At 42.5% G+C, this 19,185-nt stretch overlaps 1 protein-coding gene across 2 annotated transcripts; it reads left to right on the forward strand.

Moving 5' to 3' along the window:
* The first annotated feature begins 574 nt into the window (after nucleotides 1–574).
* On the forward strand, nucleotides 575–19,162 carry sh3bp5lb (SH3-binding domain protein 5-like, b). 2 transcript variants are annotated; one of them, XM_037975883.1, is made up of 6 exons: nucleotides 575–1,298; nucleotides 1,386–1,448; nucleotides 5,417–5,545; nucleotides 9,046–9,207; nucleotides 12,892–13,065; nucleotides 14,297–19,162. In XM_037975883.1, the coding sequence occupies exons 1-6, from the start codon at nucleotides 1,149–1,151 to the stop codon at nucleotides 14,885–14,887; spliced, it is 1,269 nt and encodes a 422-aa protein (XP_037831811.1). In that variant the 5' UTR covers nucleotides 575–1,148; the 3' UTR covers nucleotides 14,888–19,162. The 2 variants fall into 2 exon arrangements, with proteins under 2 accessions (XP_037831811.1, XP_017286157.1); XM_017430668.3 differs by having other exon boundaries at nucleotides 577–1,146.
* The last annotated feature ends 23 nt before the right edge of the window (nucleotides 19,163–19,185 follow it).

The following is a 19,185-nucleotide window of genomic DNA, read 5'->3' on the forward strand; positions in this document are numbered from 1 at the left end:
TTTTTTTTTTAACTCAAACTAGACAAAATGCATTTTCTGTGAAAATTCAGTGAGTGCTGAAGAATGACTCGCTTAGATTTACTAAAGGAGCTGAAACTTGAGTTTTTAAAGCTAAAAGTAGCAAAAAATTAGCTAAAAGCCAAATTGGAAAAAAAAGGTAAAAGCTGCAAAAGGCTAGACATAAATAGCATACAGTTAGCTAAAAGCTAAATGTAAAAAGGCAAGCTAATAGAAGTACCAAAAAGCTAGCTAAAAGCCAAATTAGCAAAAAGGCTAGCTAAAAGTAGCAAAAGGCTAGATAAAAACAGCGTAAAGCTAGCTAAAAGGAGAAAAACACTAGCTCAAAATTAAAAGTCGCACAATGGTAGATGCTAAAAGCAGAAAAACTGACTCAGATTCCTGTTTTTTTTTTAGTCTGTAGGTGTTTGTCTGGTAAATGTTCAGTTCTTACATTTTATTTGATCACATTATTGTTAGTAGAAAGAGCTGCTCACAGGTATTATTTAGACAAAAATGGCCACCCTGTCCAGTGACTGCTTTTTTATTTCAATACATTTCTGAAAGTTGGAAACCCTGGCTGCAGATTAAATATTTTGAACTAAATGGCATTTATTTGTAAATTGTATTATATAGCTGTGTCCTTTTTTGAGTTTTGTGTATTAGAGCTACAATGAAACGTTAAGATAATTCATGATAAAGCCGTAAATATCGAGCAGACACAGCAGAGCGCTGACTGAAGCCGTCAGGCTGCAGGGAGGCTGCCTTTTCTCCGACAATAATAAACCTTAATATTATTATCTCAGGACAACTCTCTCGTAGTTGGAAAAACGATCAGCATCAATCTTTTAAACCGTTCAGTGAAGGAAAATGTCCACACTTTATTCGAAGGCTGACGTTAAACTAAAACTAAGCGACAGGCCGCGAATGGAGCCTGGCGCCTCGCGTGAAGCTCAAGCCTGTGCGGGATGCCCCAAACCGGCCTGTCGACGCCAGGAGACCCCGGGCGAGGAGGCGAAGAGCGGAGAGGGGAGTCTGAACACTGGGACGTTTAAACCCGCCGCCGGGGAGATGACTGCGCAGTGTGGGAAGGCTGGAGAAGGCGAGAAACGGAGAGAAATCGAGGAGGAGCTGGACCCAAGAATTCAGGCATGTTACAAAACAAAACAAACAAAGAAAAAATTACTAGTGATGAATTTATTTTGAACCAAATTATATTTTTAAATTTAGCGCGTCGTATTTTTCAGGCGAGGTGCGATGAACACATTACAGCTGGTACCAGTCTACCCCCTCACAGACTGGTACTGGGTGGAAATATAGAAACATCTGCACGTTTTGTCAGTGGTTTGGTCTCCAGCACCACCTCAGCCTCTGTGTTTGTGTTGCAGGAGGAGCTGGAGCATCTGAACCAAGCCAGCGACGAGATTAACAAACTGGAGCTGCAGCTGGATGTGAGGACGGATGGTTGTCTTTGTGGTGATCCCAAGATAACATTTCATCACTCTGCTGTTGACTATATACAACTTTTATTTCACTGAAGTTTACTAATCTCATTTTTGCATTTCATGTTTATAAATTCATTTCATAATTATGAAATGCTACGTCATAATTTTGAGATATCTCAGAAGTCCTAATAGGTCTTTACCAGGTTCTAAAATGATTCAAATCTAACCTGAAGTAAACAAAAACACAACAGATTCCACTGTGTCATTATTTATAAAACAAAATGAAGCCAAAATGAAAAACTGAGTCCACCCTCTGACCCAGCAGCTTGTAGAACCTACTTTAGCAGTGATAACTCTCAGTAGTGGTTTTCTATCTCTCACATGGTTGTAGAGGAATTTTGGCCCACTTTTATTTTCATCGTTGCTTCAGCTCATTGATGTTTGCAGACATTTGTTTCTGCTCAGCTCTCTGAAGGTTGAGGTTCTGGACTTTGACTGGACCATTACCTTGATTCTTTTCTTTCTGACCCATTCTGTTGTAGATCAGCTGCTGTGTTTGGGATCATTGTTCACTTTGGTCCAACCCTCAGCTGTAGGACAGATGTCCTCATATTTAACTCCAGAGTCCTTTGGTCCACAGAGTTCATGGTCGACTCAGTGACTGCATGGAGCCCAAACCATCAGCCCTCCACCTCCGTGCTGACAGCTGGGATGAGGTGTTTGTGCTGATCTGCTGTGTTTGGTTTTCTCCAAACATGCTGCTGGGCATTCTGGGTAATCATCTGTTTTTTGGTCAGCCGTGCTGCCATGTTGATTTTACAGAGAAGAGGTTTTCTCAATGACGTATATATTATAGACATAACACATAAAAGCAAGTACAGATATCAGGCTAATGCATTAGTGTATTTTAAGACACCAAATTTAAAATGACCTGATCATATTACATTCCCAGATATTGTTGATATCCACGTGCAGTATGTGTGGTCCATGTTGTTGTCGTTAAATGGCGACTCTGCGACACTTGCACTGGGTAACACTCCGGTATGCACAATCAGCTTACGGAAGATGGCAATGAACAGAAGACAACTGGGGTTGTTGTTAAATCCACCTGCATATCCTCCCACAGCTGTTGTACTTATTCCAGTGTCTGCCGGTCAGGATCCCAGCGAACCAGTTCTTAGAATGGGACCGATTAATAGCCAGGTATGTGTGGCAGGGTAAAAAGGCTAGAATAAAATTTAAAACTTTGCAATTAAAAAAAGAGAAGGGTGGAATGGGTCTTCCCTGTTTACAGGATTATTACCATGCAGCCCAACTGAGGCCTTTAGTCTGCTTGTGTTCACCATCTTACACGGCAGCATGGAAGGAAATAGAAGGAACAGCAATAAGAGGAATCCCAATAGCAGCCCTACTGAGCGATCATAAGTTACAGGAAGAACTACAGATCCCAGAAGACTCCATATCAGGGAGCTTCCTCAAACCCTGGCAGGAAATAGCTAAAATTTGCAGAATAGGAGAAGTATCTAAATTTCTGAGGTGGTGTGCCTATGATTCAGATTTTACTCCAAATAAAATTGACAACAGATTTAAGACATGGGTCTCAAAAGGCTTGACTAATTATTATTCATTTGTCCACAAAGGAATATTTAAGAGTTTTGAGGCCTTACAGAAAGATCACGGACTGGAAAAAGAGGATTTTTTTAGGTACCTGCAGGTGAGGCATTATTTTAATAAAAATTTGAAAGATCTTTTGGGGAGAAGTGGTTCAAGTTTCATGGAGGCATTTCTATCACTAATTAAGCCAAGATCAGATTGCAAAATTATTTCCAAATTATATCAGGCTACACAACTTTGTAAGCAGGAGAATACGGAATATATAAAGAAAAAATGGGAAAAAGAAATGAATGTAATAATCTCACAAGAAGGTTGGGAGGAAATATGTCAGCTGCCGTGGGTCTCGACCGGATCAAACACTTGGCGGGAGTTTTGCTGGAAAAACGTCACGCGATTTTTTGTTACACCTGTTCAGAGACGATTTACAACCAACGGGGATGCCTGCTGGAGACTGTGTGGGTTCAACGGAGCCGACCACCTCCATGTTTTTTGGGACTGCCAGGTATTGAGACCATATTGGGAAGAGATCCACAAACATATTGGGAATGTCTTCAATGTGAACCTCCAATTCAAATGTGAAACACTGTACCTGGGCAACCTACAGTTGAACACATGGACCAATAAGGACAAGAAACTGTTGGCTATTTTGCTGGCAGCCAGTAAGAAAGCCATCACCAGGAAATGGCTGAAGTCAGACCCGCCCACAGTGGATGAATGGATTGAAATTGTTTATCAGATTTATGTTATGGAAAAGATCACCTTTTCCCTCCGTGTGGAAAGAGAGAAATTTTACAAGATCTGGTCCAAATGGACTGAGTATGTGAAACCAGTAAGATCCGAGTTTATATGATTGTACTTGCGAATCGTGTCGATCCCCTTTATGTTCTTTTAGCTTTAATTGTAATTCAACAAAGTGGTGCAGTCCCCATTCTATTTTATTTGTTTTTCCTTTTTTGTTTTTTGTTCAATTTTGTTAATTCCTGTTATTGTTTAAATGTGTAACATGTAAAAATATTAGAAAGGCAATAAGGAGGATCTGAAATGGAGGAAGTTGTAACTAACAAATGTGATTGGAATTTGTCTTTCTCAATAAAAAGATAATTACAAAAAAAAAATCCACCTGCATAATGACGGCATAGTTGCATTGATGAAACATGTTAATACATAAACATCAAGATTACAGGTTTTTACAATTTAAAAACCTGCAATGTAATAACAGGTCTGAATCAAACAAGTTCTTACCAGCTCTGCGCACCGCGCTGAAGAACAGCTCCAAATGGTCTTGACTCAACTTATAAGTCAACAAGAAAGTTTGGTTGGCAAGAACATTTGGAACCAAACTTGTCAAACTTTTGATGTTGACAAGGAAGCCAAACACACTCAAGCACCTGTAAGTGTAAAACATGACATAGTCAGGTTATGTATGTATGTGTAATGTATGTTGTATGTTTTTGTGTTTGCAAATAAGTCCATGAATCACGTCTCAGAGGCCATTGTCTTTGATAATGTGATGTAATGTTTATCAGCCAGCCCAGAGCAGATCCACAGAAGCCCTTAAGCAGAGCATCTTGTTTACATAAAATCCAGGGAGAAATTGAAGATAGCTGGCCAAGGTCAGCCTAGGGGAGCCAAATTCACAAACAATAATTGTTTTGGGTCAGGCAGACTTGTTTTCGTCTGCCTTGAACGTCTTGCTGATACTTCTCAATCGCGAATCCAAACAGCCAAATTCCAGGTCCATTCCGCCTGATTCGAGCGAGCAACTTCCTCCAAGATGTAACCCATCATTCATCAGTTCCAGAACCGCAATTTAGCCTGCGGTCCTGTTAAAGGATCGCATCCAACTTGCAATTCAGCTCCCGTAACCACACAGTTTGATTGTTGATCGCCGAACCCATCAAACAAATTTGACGATAAGTCAGGCTAACTTATTAGGCTAACTGCCTAATCCAGACAGCAGAAATCCTGTTATCAAAAATCCAAATATGTAAAGATCTTCCACGTTTTCCACAGACAAACTCGATAGACAAACAATATTCCAAGGTCATTGCTGATGACTTTACACCCCGGCATTGTGTTAACATACAGCTGTACGCTCCAGAGCAGCAAACTGACGAAACTCCTGCTTTTATAGAGCTGATGATCAGTTAATCAATACATTTGATCAGCAGCTCCTGGCTGATCCTGAACCTCCTAAATCCCCTGGAAGCAGCAAGACTGGACTCAGTTTTTACACAGCTTTTACATTTTGGTTTCATTTTGTTTAATAAATAAAAACATGGTGGAATCTGTTGTGTGTTTTTGTTCACTTGAGTTTAGATTTCAATAATCTTAGAGTCTGGTCATGTCTGTTCTTCCAGGATGCCAGGTCCAGCTATAGAAGGATTCTCACTGATTCTGCCAGGAAGCTTAATGCTCAGGGCTCCCAGCTTGGTGCCTGCATAGAGAAAGCGAGGCCCTACTATGAAGCTCGCAGACTTGCTAAAGAGGTGAATGCACATTTGATACACAGACACCTACATAAACGTAAAGTATTTAAACAGCACGATTAGGTCAAACTTAGCATTCTCAAAAAGCACTTCATTTTCCTCCAACAGACCACAAACAAACCTCACATGGGTGTGTGTGATGTTCTGTGTGATTTATGTGGTCCTGGGTGTACTGCACCTCTCACCTAATGACCTCTGGAAATAGGCAGCAGCCCCCTGCGACCCTGAACAGGATCATTTGGGCTAAGAAAATTGGTGCTTCAGCCAAGAAACTCATAGTAACTGTGGAGGAGCTGCAGAGATCCACAGCTCAGGGGGGACAATGTGTCCACAGGACAACTGTTAGTCATGGACTTCACAAATCTGTCCTTTATGGGAGAGTACAAGAAGAAAGCCATAGTAGGAAAAAAAACAAGACGTTCTGCTTACAGTTTGTCACAAGTCATGTAGGAGACAGCAAACATGTGGAAGAAGCCGCTCTGCTCAGATCAGACCAAAACTGAACTTTTGGCCTAAATGCAAAACCCTGAAACACTACACATCACCCTGAACACATTATCCCTACAGTGGAACAGGGTGGTGGCAGCATCATGCTGTGGGGATGGTTTTCTTCAGCTGGTCAGAGTTGATGGGATTAAATAGACAGAGCAAAACACAGGACAATCCTGGAATAAATCCTGTTAGAGGGTGGAGCTAGTGGCTGTTTATGTTCCTCCCTCTGCCAACCCGACGGCAGCATGTGACATCATTTATTCAACAGTAACACGTCTCCAAACTCAACATCTAAATGCCTTCATGGCCATATCAGGGGACTTTAACCACGTTACTATAAGCAGGACACTTCCTAAATTTACTCAATATGTGAACTGCCCCACCAGAGAGAACGGAACGCTGGACCTACTGTATGCTAATGTAAAGGATGCATACAGCTGCTCCTCCCTACCCCCTTTGGGGAGATCAGACCACAACTTAGTAAAACTCAGCCCCAGCTATGTCCCACTTGTGAAGAGTCAGCCTGTTACCACACAAACTGTAAGGAGATGGTCAGAGGAGACTTTTGAAGCACTGAGGGACTGCTTTGAATCAACAGACTGGTCTGTACTCTGTAAGCCACATGGAGAAGACATTGAACATCTCACAGACTGCATAACCGGATACATTAACTTCTGTGTTGACTCCACTGTACCAAACAAGACGTTATCCCAACAACAAACCATGGGTAACAAAAGAGATCAAAGCACTCCTGAATGAGAAAAAGAGGGCCTTCAGAGCAGGAAACAGGGAGGAGGTGAGAACAATCCAGAGGGAACTAAAGACAAACATCAGGGATGCAAAGAACACTTACAAAAGAAAGCTGGAGTGGAAAGTACAGAACAATAACATGAGAGATGGAATGGAATGAGGACAATTACTGGCTTTAGGTCCAAAAACATCAGAGGCTAGGAGGGTGACGTAGACAGGGCCAACAAGTTAAACTTGTTTTTTAACAGATTTGACACAGCAGGACTCACCCTCTCCCACCAGATCGCCTCTGATAATGACCATCAGCAGCCTGTGCATATCGCTCCCCCTGGTTTCACATCTCTCCCTGAGAGTCTGCTTCCTCACAGTCCATCTCACACCTTACCCCCTCCTCAACTTATCACTTCCACCCCTCCCCCACTCATCTCCCCCACAGTAGGCATCACTGTCGAACAAGTGAGAAGTCAGCTGCAGAAACTCCACAGTAACAAGGCTGCTGGTGTCGCCCCAAGAGTACTTAAAGACTGTGCCATCCAGCTCTGTGGAGTTCTGCAGCATGTCTTTAATATGAGCCTGAGTCTGCAGAAAGTCCTAGCAATATGGAAGACATCCTGTATTGTTCCAGTCCCAAAAACAACGCGACCCAGTAACAACGAGGACTACAGGCCAGTGGCTCTGACATCACACATTATGAAGACCATGGAGAGGCTCGTTCTGGAACAACTGCGCCCCATTGTCCAACCACACCTGGATTCCCTTCAGTTTGGCTATCAGCCCCGCCTAGGAACAGAGGACGCCATCATCTATCTGCTAAACAGGGTCTATTCTCACCTGGACAAGCCGGCTAGCACTGTGAGAGTTATGTTCTTCGACTTCTCCAGTGCCTTCAACACAATCCAGCCTGTTCTCCTGAGGGACAAACTGAGAGGGATGCAAGTGGATGCCCCCGTGGTGTCCTGGATCATGGACTACCTGACTGACAGACTATAGTATGTACAATTACAGAACTGTGTGTCTGACAGAATGATCAGCAACATCGGAGCCCCACAAGGAACGGTCCTCTCTCCATTCCTATTCACGCTGTACACCACAGACTTCAACTACTGCACAGAGTCCTGCCATCTTCAGAAGTTTTCCGACGACTCAGTAGTAGTTGGATGCATCAGCGGCGGTGATGAGGACGAGTACAGAGCGACATTGAAGGACTTTGTCTCCTGGTGTGAGCAGAACCACCTACAGCTCAATGTGACAAAGACTAAGGAGCTGGTGGTGGACCTGAGGAGAAACAAGGCACCAGTGACCCCTGTGTCCATCGGAGGGGTCAGCGTGAGCATAGTGGAAGACTATAAATATCTGGGGGTACATATCGACAACAAACTGGACTGGGTCAAAAACACTGACGCCATCTACAGAAAGGGCCAAAGTCGTCTGTACTTTCTGAGATGTCTGAGGTCCTTCAATATCTCCCGGACGATGCTCAGGATCTTCTATGAGTCTGTAGTGGCGAGTGCCATCCTCTATGCTGTTGCATGCTGGGGCAGCAGACTGAGGGGGGCAGACGCCAACAGACTCAACAAGCTGATCCGGAAAGCAGGAGATGTTATGGGAGTAGAGCTGGACTCTCTGACTGCAGTGTCTGAGAGGAGGATGCTGGCAAAACTGCGGGGAATCATGGACAACAGTTATCACCCTCTCTATGACACTGTTAGGAGTCACAGAAGCACATTCAGTACCAGACTTATTGCACCTAAATGCACCACTGAGCGCCACAGGAGGTCGTTCCTACCAGTGGCCATCAAACTCTATAACTCTGCCCAAAACATGGGAACCTATTGCACCGTTGCTATTTCTATTTCTTTTCATTTCTTTTTAATTCTTTAGAATATTTCATTCTTTCTTTACATTTCAACTCTAATGCTTACTTGAACGGCTGCAGCTGTAATAATTGCAATTTCCCCTCATTAAAGTATTCTGATTCTGATTCTGAGCTAAGGTTCACCTTCCAGCAGGACAACGACCCAAAACATCCACCAGAGCTACACTGGAATGGGTCAGATCAAAGCATATTCATGTGTTAGAATGTAAATAACTACTACTGACTCAGAGTAGAGCCACTGGGCAATCTGCAGCAATATGAAACAATTATATCTGAAATTAACAAATTTTTAAAACTGCTGAAATGGTGTCCTTCAGGTTAGTGGATCCGTCTAATAGCTGCAGTAGATTTTGTGTCTGACTTTAACGTTTCTCCCCAAAAGGCCCAACAAGAGACCCAGAAGGCAGCCTTGAGATACGAGAGGGCCGTGTCCATGCACACCGCTGCCAGAGAGATGGTGTATGTGGCTGAGCAGGGCCTCCTCGCCGACAAGAACACCATGGACTCCACCTGGCAAGAAATGCTGAACCACGCAACAGCCAGGGTAGGCCTCCGGCCTCTTCACTGGAAGAGCCGGTGGAATGGCTGCTCTGAGAGGAAAAGTCATGGGCAAATGTGGCTTCTCGGTTCAAAGAAATTGTTTATTTATAGCTTTGTTAAAAACACATTTCCTTCATACAGAGAGACCAACAGACAAATGCGGTGTAAAACTTTATCTGCAAACTGGAGCACAGGGTTAGAAATACGTCAAACAGGAGCTACAGATCAGATTTAAAAGAAGAAAGTCTGGTTTGTTGTCGGGAGGACAACACCTCTTCTTCTTCTTCCTACGTATACAATAAAAAATGAATCATAAGTGATAAACCTGTATATTTTCATGGTATTGAACGTGCTGTAGTGACCATCATTGGACATAGGAGAGGAGAGGACAAGCTTCAACTGTTCTCAGTAAGATTAGCTGTAAAATAAAATGAAGGGAATTCTCTAACTCCCACAATGCAGTAGTTATAAATTGCCTTTATATGACAACTGTTTTGGTGTTGGTGTGCCACCCCAAGATTAACAGCAGGCCCTGTTTGCCCCCCTTAAAGATTTTGAGAAGGCACCCTTGATTTTCTGTTCAACGAGATTAACAGGGATTGAGTCAAGTTTAACACTAATTAGACAAAAAAAACCAACAACATAAATATTAATATATCTCTTTGTACAGTACCGTATTTTCCGGACTATAAGGTGCACTTAAAAACCTTAAATTTTCTCAAAAAACCTTATAATCCGGAACCCCTTATATATGTAAGAGGTGGTAATGTTTTAGTACAACTTTGATAAACTACAAAGCTGCACTGCTTGCAGCATTAAGGCTCAGTTATGGTCGTGCAGGGCTCTGTGCAGGGCTCCGTGCAGGGCTCCGTGCACGGCGAGCGGACCTGAGCGAGCGGTGGAGGCGTTCATACCTGACGCTTACGTCGGTGCAGTATTCTTCCCTGAGTTTTGAACCGTTTGATTATCTTTGTGATCTCTCATAGAGGGATCATATAAATGCTGATACAGGCGAACCAGCTCTGCTAGAGCACCAAAATCGTCCATTTTGAATGGAGCGTGGTGTGCACAGTCCGCGCAAAGTTACAAGAATTGGGAGGCGACGATGCACCTTTATAGTCCGGTGCGCTTTATATATGGGAAAACTTAAAAAATGGACCAGTGCGTCTTATAATCCAGTGTGCCCTATAGTGCAGAAAATACAGTATTGTAAATATAAAATAGTGAACTAGGTTTTGTTTTGATCGTTTGGTCTGAGCTTTTTTTGATTGAACTACAATCAAATAGGAGCTACACTTTGCGTCATCGGCCTCTGATTAACCCAAAATAGAGATAAGAGAAAATGTGCAATCACTTTTTAAAACCACAACAACGTAGTTGAGTCTGCGCAGAAACCCAACTAATTTAAAAGCTAATCGTCATCACAGTATTAATGGCCGCAGTGAGTCCACGGAGTATCAGGACCTAAAGAACAACACAGACTGAAGAACAGTCAGAGCTGATGTTATTTTAGTGGCTTTAGTGTTTTACTCTTCACTTGTGCCGTTTCTGAGAGGGACCTTTTTGTTTAATTTGATATCCAAAGGTTGGATATGCCCTGGACAGGTCACCAGTCTGTCACAGTAGCACACAGAAATGAAGACAGATAACTATTTGTGCCCTCAAATAGTGACAAGTTAGAATCTCCTGTTCACTTTGCTTGCATGTCTTTGGACTGTGGTACCTGGAGAAAACCCATTCATGCACAAGCCACAGGCAGGCGCTAACCAAGTGCACCGCTATGCAACTTATTTATGTTAACTGTATGTCCATATAGTTACATAAATGGGCTTGGCGGGTGTGGCTCAGTGGTTAGAGCAGTCATCCTTCAACCACGGTGTTGCTCAGTACAAACACTGAACTCTTCATTGCCTCAGATGTGCCCCTTCGGTGTATAAATGAGACTCTATGGAATGATTTATTCAAGTTAGCTTTGTAGAGATGTAGCAGAGTGATGTATGAATGTGTGTGGATGAATAAATGAGGGCACGGATTGGGTCGTAAAGCAGTTTGAGTGGCATGGATGGCTGGAAAGGTGCTATATAAGTACAGTCATGGCCAAAAGTTTTGAGAATGATTCAAATGTTAATTTTTACAAAGTCTACTGCTTCAGTTTTTATAAAGGCAATTTGCATATACTCCAGAATGTTATAGAGTGATCAGATTAACAGCAATAATTGCAAAGTCAATATTTGCCTAGAAAATGAACTTTATCCCCCAAAACCCATTTCAACTTCATTGCAGCCCTGCCTTAAAAGGACCAGCTAACATTGTTTCAGTGCTGGAGATCAATCTGTCATGATTAAGTAAGAATGACACCACTGGACACTTTAAAAAGAGACTGGTGCTTGGCATCATTGTTTCTCTTCTGTGAACCATGGTTATCTCTAAAGAAACACCTGCAGTCATCATTGCACTGCACAAAAATGGCCTAACAGGGAAGCGTATCGCAGCTAGAAAGATTGCACCTCAGTCAACAATCTATTGCATCATCAAGAACTTCAAGGAGAGAGGTTCCATTGTTGCCAAAAAGGCTCCAGGGTGCCCAAGAAAGACCAGCAAGCGCCAGGACCATCTCTTAAAAGTGTTTCAGGTGTGGGATCGAGCTACCAGCAGTGCAGAGCTTGCTCAGGAATGGCAGCAGGCAGATGTGAGTGCATCTGCACGCACTGTGAGGCAGAGACTCCTGGAGCAAGGCCTGGTCTCAAGGAGGGCGGCCAAGAAGCCACTTCTCTCCAGGAAAACATCAGGGACAGACTGATATTCTGCTAAAGGTACAGGGAGTGGACTGCTGAGGACTGGGGTAAAGTCATTTTCTCTGATGAATCCCCTTTCCGATTGTTTGGGACATCTGGAAAACAGCTTTTTCGGAGAAGACGAGGTGAGCGCTACCACCAGTCTTGTCTCATGCCAACTGTAAAGCATCCTGAAACCAATTATGTGTGGGGTTGCTTCTCAGCCAAGGGAGTCTGCTCTCTCACAGTCTTTCCTAAAAACACAGCTATGTATAAAGAATGGTACCAGAATGTCCTCCGAGAGCAACTTCTCCCAACCGTCCAAGAGCAGTTTGGTGATGAACAATGCCTTTTCCAGCATGATGGGGCACCTTGCCAATAAGCAAAGGTAATAACTAACTGGCTCAGGGAACAAAACATAGAGATTTTGGGTCCATGGCCTGGAAACTCCCCAGATCTTAATCCCATTGAAAACTTGTGGTCAATCATCAAGAGACGGGTGGACAAACAAAAACCTAGGAATTCTGACAAAATGCAAGCATTGATTGTGCAAGAATGGACTGCTATCAGTCAGGATTTGGTCCAGAAGTTGATTGAGAGCATGCCAGGGAGAATTGCAGAGGTCCTGAAGAAGAGGGGTCAACACTGCAAATATTGACTTGCTGCATTAACTCATTCTAACTGTCAATTAAAGCTTTTGTTACTCATAATATGATTGCAATTGTATTTCTGTATGTGATGAAAACATCTGACATACACACATGAAAACCAGAGGGCAGCAGATCATGTGAAAATATAATATTTGTGTCATTCTCAAAACTTTTGGCCATGACTGTACATTTGTATCAAAGGCATGTTGGGTAATGTAACCGGTGGAGTATGATTCAAGTGGTCGTGTCCCCTGTGCTGATCAGGTGAACGAGGCAGAAGAGGAGCGCCTTTGCAGTGAGCGAGAGCATCAACGGGTCACTCAGCTCTGCCAGGATGCTGAAGCACGAGTCCAGACCCTCCAGAAAGCCCTCAGAAAAGTCATCCTCAAGTCCAAACCTTACTTTGAACTCAAGGCTCAGTTTAACCACATTCTGGAGGTTTGTGCAATAAATGCTTGTGTTCTTTTTAACAATTTAACTATCACCACACTATGATTTTATACTAAAAGCTGCAGACAAGATAAACTGTTACAACTGTTATTAAGCGCAAAATCAGGCCGTGTTGCATAGCAGTCCGTTTATTTTGGCTGGAATAGCGTACAGGAACATCTGTACTGAGTACGGACTGGATGTCCTGCAGTAAGGTTGGGCGATTGGACGAATTTGTCAATGATCGGCCTGAGCCATTCCACAGTCGGTTTTTTAAGAGTGTTTTTTTTTTTTTCTTGCCTACACACCCCTCACTCCAAGTGCAGCGCCGACTTATTCACTCAACAGAAAGGAAGAGCAGAGCATGTTCAGAAAACATTTATTTGAACAATAACCACAGTGGTGGGAAGGGAAACAGAGACGGGCTTTTTTAAACCAGTATAACTGTACTTACAGTTCAGTGTTTCTGTCTTACAAACTCGGCTAAGTGTGAAACGACAAATATAAAATTAAACAATAACTAAACAATAAAAAAGAACTCTTCCAGCAGAGAACGTGTGCGCCTCCATAAAAAAATCTTTGTGCTGTTTTTAGTCTTCTACTGAGCGATTTGGCGAATACAAAATAAATAAATGACGGAATATTTCTAAAAACTACAACGTCTCAGAATCTGAACAAGAAGACAAAGGGAAACTATTTCTTCCAGAAAGAGCTTAGAAATTCTTTGACAAGAAAACAAACATGTTCACCGTATCAGGTTTCAGCAGGGTGCACAGGTTGTTAAAAACATTACCGGTGGTGCTAAAGACGAGTTCTGAAGGTGTGCTTCGTGCCATTTGAGATGACAAAAAACGTCCAGACGTCACCTGCGCGAATATATCACCCATCATCATTTGTTGGACTGATGGAAAAAAACTTTACATACATTACGACCTTATCCCACAGTCAAAGTGGGAACTAAAATTTGGTGTGATTGTAGCTGAGTCATTCACGACACATATTGTGTGAGACAATATTTTCTATGGTTGACTAAAACAACTACAGCTCTGTCATTTCTCAGCATAAAGTTGAGCTTAGTCTAAAACTCTGGTAGTTTTCTATATGAATGATAAACTTTGCTTTTAGATGAACTGAAAAGTGAAAATTGAAAATGAGACATAATTTCTAAAAAGCTCAAAGGACCTTTTAAAAACCAAATAATTTAAACTGGTGCTTCGACTTTCTGTGAACTGTTCTCCAGGAGCACAAAGCTAAAGTCGTCCAACTCGAGGAGCAGGTGTCCAAGGTGAAAACCCGTTACTCCGTCGCCTTGCGGAACTTGGAGCAGATCAGCGAGCAGATCCACGCACAGAGAGGACGAAGCGTGGCCGCCAAGGGGCGTCCGGCGGTCTGCGGCGGGCGGAGCTCCCCAGTAGGAGCTGAAGCGGAGGTCAAGGGTGCCACTGGGGTTCATGCCGGGACCTGTGCGGGCGTCAGCGGCATCGAAAGCGACTGGGCAGATGGCGAAAAGACCAGGCTGTGGGTGGAGCGGCACAGAGAGAGTGGCTGGGGTCAGAGGGAGCGGCTGGAGGCAGAGCAGGCCGGCTCCGACTCCACGTCGGTCATCAGCTTGCAGACTATCACCTCGGACCTGGAGAAGTGTGACTCGGTGGAGCACTTGGGCGGCCTGGGCGACAGCGGGAGTGTGCCGGGTGAAGAGTGGGAGTGCGACAAGACGAAGTCGGTCAGCAGGGAGGTGGTGCCTGAGGCGTCTGAGGCGGAGGAGGGGAGGGTTTGTGAAGAGAAACAGGACAGTTTTGTTAAACAGCATCAGAGAAGCTTCAGTCTATGAGGCAGGAAAGTGGCTGTCCTAACACTTCAGCTCAGAAAATACGTTAAACATTTATTTTTTTAGAGCCAGCTAACATTGTGTTATCTCAGGGTACTGTACAGACAAATAAACAGGAGCAGTTTAAATCCAGTTATATAAAATCCAGTTAACTTAAACTAATTTCCATACAGTTTAAGCCAGTCTGATGAAGAAAACTCAGATTCAAATTTAAATCTAGTTGGAATCAAATTCAAGCCAAATAACTCAATTTTATTACCAATTCATTTTATTTGAGTGATGTGAAAATAATTTCCTCCCTTACAGATTTCTTCTGTTTGTTTGTTTTTTTTTCACACTTAAATGTTTCAGATCTTTAAACAAGTTTTAATATCACACAAAGAGGATCTGAGTAAATACAAAATGCATGAAGTGATTTCATTTATTTAAGGGAAAAAAAGCTGTTTAAACCAACTTGGCCGTGTGAGAAAAAGTCATTTGTACCTTGTTAAATCATGAATTGACTGATTTTTATTTTTTGAAAGCTGAGTTCAGTTTCACTGCCTCACCCGGCCCTGATTACCACCAGGCCTGTAGAGTCAAGAAATCACTTAGATAGAGCCATTATCCAGAAAACACAGAGCAAATATGGAACAGTGGTGAAACTTCCCAGGAGTGTCTGACCGACCAAAATGACTCTAAGAGCTCATCGACGACTCATGCAGGAGGTCCTCAAAGAGCCCAAAGAAGCCAGAACATCTAAAGCCCTGCAGGCTTCACCTGCCTCAGAGCAAGGTCAGAGTTCAGGACTCAACAAAAAGAAAGAGACAAAAGGCAAAAATGGCTTCCATGACCAGAACCACGGCTGAGCAAAAAGAACACAAAGACCCGTCAAAAAACATCTGATGATCCAAGACTTTTGGGCAAATAATCTGTGGACTAACGAGACAAAAGTGGAACTGTTTGGAAAGTGTGTGTCCCGTTCCATCTGGTATAACTAACGGCATACCAACAGTCAAACATGGTGGTGGTAGTGTGATGGTCTGGGGCTGCTTTGCTGCTTCAGGACCTGGATGACTCGCTGTCACTGATGGAACCATGAATTTTGCTCTCCAGCAGAAAATCCTGAAGGAGAACGTCCAGCCACCAGTTTGTGACCTTAAGCTCAGACCCACTCAGGTTCTGCAGCAGGACGATGATCAGAAGCACAGCAGCAACATTCCTCCACAGCCATCTGAAAAACGTCCTGCCAGTTCTCCACAACCAGTTAGTAGGATTAGGGGAGGAATTACTTCTCACATAGGGGCAGGTCGGTTTGGAGAGCTATTTTCCCTTTCAACGAATGATATCGTCATTTAAAACTGTCATTTTGTGTTTACTCAGGTTATTTTTGACTGACGTTAACATTGAAGTACCTCCCAAAAACAGAATAAATCTATAAGGAGGCATAAACATCTTCACAGCTGTAATAAGGGAAAAATAAAGAAAAGGACGTCCACCCTCTTTTGGTTTTAAGGTTCTACGTATCAGGACATAATAAAAAATTATTTTTTTTTTAGGTTCCAAAATTCTTCAAATCTAACCTCAAATGAACAAAAACACAACAGGTTTCATTGTGTCATTATTGATTAAACAGTGTTTTAAAAAGAAGTGGGCCAAAATGAATCCACAATAGTGTGACAGGTCAATATGGTCGCAGGAGACGATTACTTGAAGTTTTATTCGTTTATTTTACTTATACCTATTCATTCATTCATTTTGTAGGTAAAGTTTAGTCATGCATGTAGACCCTTCTGGCCAGACCTGGTGTCCCGTTAGGATTTTAGGAAAACCTGAAATCTCTAAACCACCAAATCATTTCTTGTATTTCAGCGACAGGACCAGGGTGTCGCAGGGGTCGCTGGTATACAACAGTGAGGCGGTTCTCTTGCTTCCAGGTGTGAGTGGCCTCCCACAGCTGGCAGCTCGGTGGCACAGAGTTTCTGGCTGCACAGCAAGCCCAGCTTGCAGAAGTATTTTTGAAAGACAGAAGTTCATGGTTCCGGGGGAGGCAAAGTTGGCACCGGAATCTCCACGAGTTGTTTTTTGAACCAGTAAACTCAAAAAAGTCTTTTAAATAAGGCCATGGGTGGCGCGTACCTTCTTGCTGACTCTCCACAACAGAATCCATTTTGTGTGTTAGCCGCGTTGCGGGAGCGCCCGGCTCATACAGTAAGAGCCATGCATTGGCTGTATGAGCCATACAGTGGCTGTTATTGGCCCAGCTCTTCTTGAAGGCGGGTCTAACGTTACTTGCGATTACTTTCATACTATCGAACAAATAAAAAACCCGCAACGTGACGTGAATTTACTTTTTACTTCAACACATTATAAAAATGTAGTGTAGTAGAAAGTACAGATACTTACTGTAAAATGTAGCAAAGTAAAAGTCGAAAGTACCCACGTTTAAAAATACTTAAGTAAAGTACAGATACATGAAAAACGTACTTAAGTACAGTAACGAAGTACTTGTACTTCGTTACATCCCACCACTGGTTAGATAGGGAAAAAGAAAAATGTTTTAATTTTTCTTAAAAATATAAAACTGCAAAGTGGTGCATGCTTATGTATTCACCCCTTTTCTTTGAAGCCCCAACCGTTACCTTCAGGAGCCACATCATGAGTTAAATAAGCGATCTTAAATGATCTTTCGATATAAACACTGGTTCTGACCGCTCCTGTTCAACACCTCTAAGTGTCTAAGAGACATCATGAAGACCAAGGAACTCACCACACAAGTCAGAGACAAAGTTGTGGAGAAAAACAAATCAAGGTTGGAGTCTTCCAGAGATCTGAGACTGGGACGGAGGTCCACCTTCCAGCAGGACGGTGACTCTAAACACTGCTGAAGAAACACTCCACTGGTTGAAGGAGAACCAGGTAAAGGTCCTGGAATGGTCCAAAGTCCAGACCTCTGTTCAACTGAGAAGCTCTGGTTTGATTTAAAGCGTGTAGAACACAAGCAGCACCATCCAACCTGAAGGAGCTGCAGACGTTTGGTCATGAAGAACAGAGAAAAACTCCAGGTTGGATGGACCAAGATCATGGAAATGGACCTGAAGAGATTTGATGCTGGAACTGATGCAAAAAGGGGAGACACAAAATACTAAGTTTGAAGGGCTGGATACATGCACACACCAGTTTTCAGTTTTATATATTGTTAAATGATTTAGAACAAGTTTTGTCCTCATTTAACTTCATTAATCTGAAGTATTCTTGGAAATTTATTGCTTCATTTAAATTAAAAAGTTAAGAAATTTCACACTTAAATAATGACAATAATAATAATTTTGAATATCAGTTTAAAAGTTTCACTCGCAACGAGAGGGCAAATTTCATACAGCGGTTAGACAATCTAAAAGTTGTAAGAAAGAGCAGAAACACATTTTATTTTATATCTTTTGGTGACGGCTTCAAGGTTTCTCATTTTCACTCTTATCTCCTTCCAGTCCGTCCGTTTCTTCTCCCTGCCAAGGAGAGGAAACATCCTGTCTCACAGGTTCTGCACACAACAAACTTTAGACTCCTCGTGGAGGGTGACAAGCATTCATTTAGCATTAAAGCCCTAGCATACAGATAATCTTCATCACAAAAATCCAAATAAACTCCAGCTTGTACGACCAAATGAACACTGTATGTAAAGTGGCGAGCTTGCTACGCAGACACCAACAACTTACTTTAAGATAATTCAATTGAAGCCAATTTGTAACTAATGATATATTCAGTTTCTACTGATAAATGCCACCGTAGGTCGTTCACTGATCGTCGCCAGCTAAAGGTGTGCTTACTGGTGATAAACCAAAGGGGTCGATGCCACGTGTGTGCACAGGTAGTTTAAAAATGTGACCAAAAGTGCTCTGTTTGAGAAAGAAGGAAGTCAGGTGGTGTGTATGTTCTGTATATATGTATTTACTGTCCTCATGTTTGCTCCGTATTAATCTACTAACTGCAGTACTGTGATATCATCTCTGATCACGTTATTACAGTGTTGCTAATGATCTGTATTTAAGACCTAACAAAGCACTTTTTTTCCAGTTGTGATGCAAAACTAACCGTACCCAGAGTTGTGTACATTTTCGAGTCATTAGTTTCTTACTGTAGAATCTAAACCTCTTAAAGACTCGGCGTTTAAAGATGAGACAAAAGGGTGTATTTATTTTTGGACAGCTCATTCTGTAATTATATTTAAAATCAAGTTTGAGATTCTACGTTTGCGCCGCATACCTGTGTTAAATTGAATCACTGACTTCACTCTGAACTCAACTTTGTGAGCTTTCTGCTCC

This window comes from Kryptolebias marmoratus, linkage group LG5, assembly GCF_001649575.2.
Source record: "Kryptolebias marmoratus isolate JLee-2015 linkage group LG5, ASM164957v2, whole genome shotgun sequence".
In the NCBI taxonomy this organism is placed as follows: domain Eukaryota; kingdom Metazoa; phylum Chordata; class Actinopteri; order Cyprinodontiformes; family Rivulidae; genus Kryptolebias; species Kryptolebias marmoratus.

Bases quoted from the DNA above. Each gene is read 5' to 3' on its own strand.
- sh3bp5lb (XM_017430668.3), top strand. From the start codon at position 868: ATGTCCACACTTTATTCGAAGGCTGACGTTAAACTAAAACTAAGCGAC. The intron at 5,546-9,045 runs GTGAATGCACAT...TCTCCCCAAAAG, and splicing joins CTCGCAGACTTGCTAAAGAG to GCCCAACAAGAGACCCAGAA. The intron at 13,066-14,296 runs GTTTGTGCAATA...ACTGTTCTCCAG, and splicing joins AGTTTAACCACATTCTGGAG to GAGCACAAAGCTAAAGTCGT.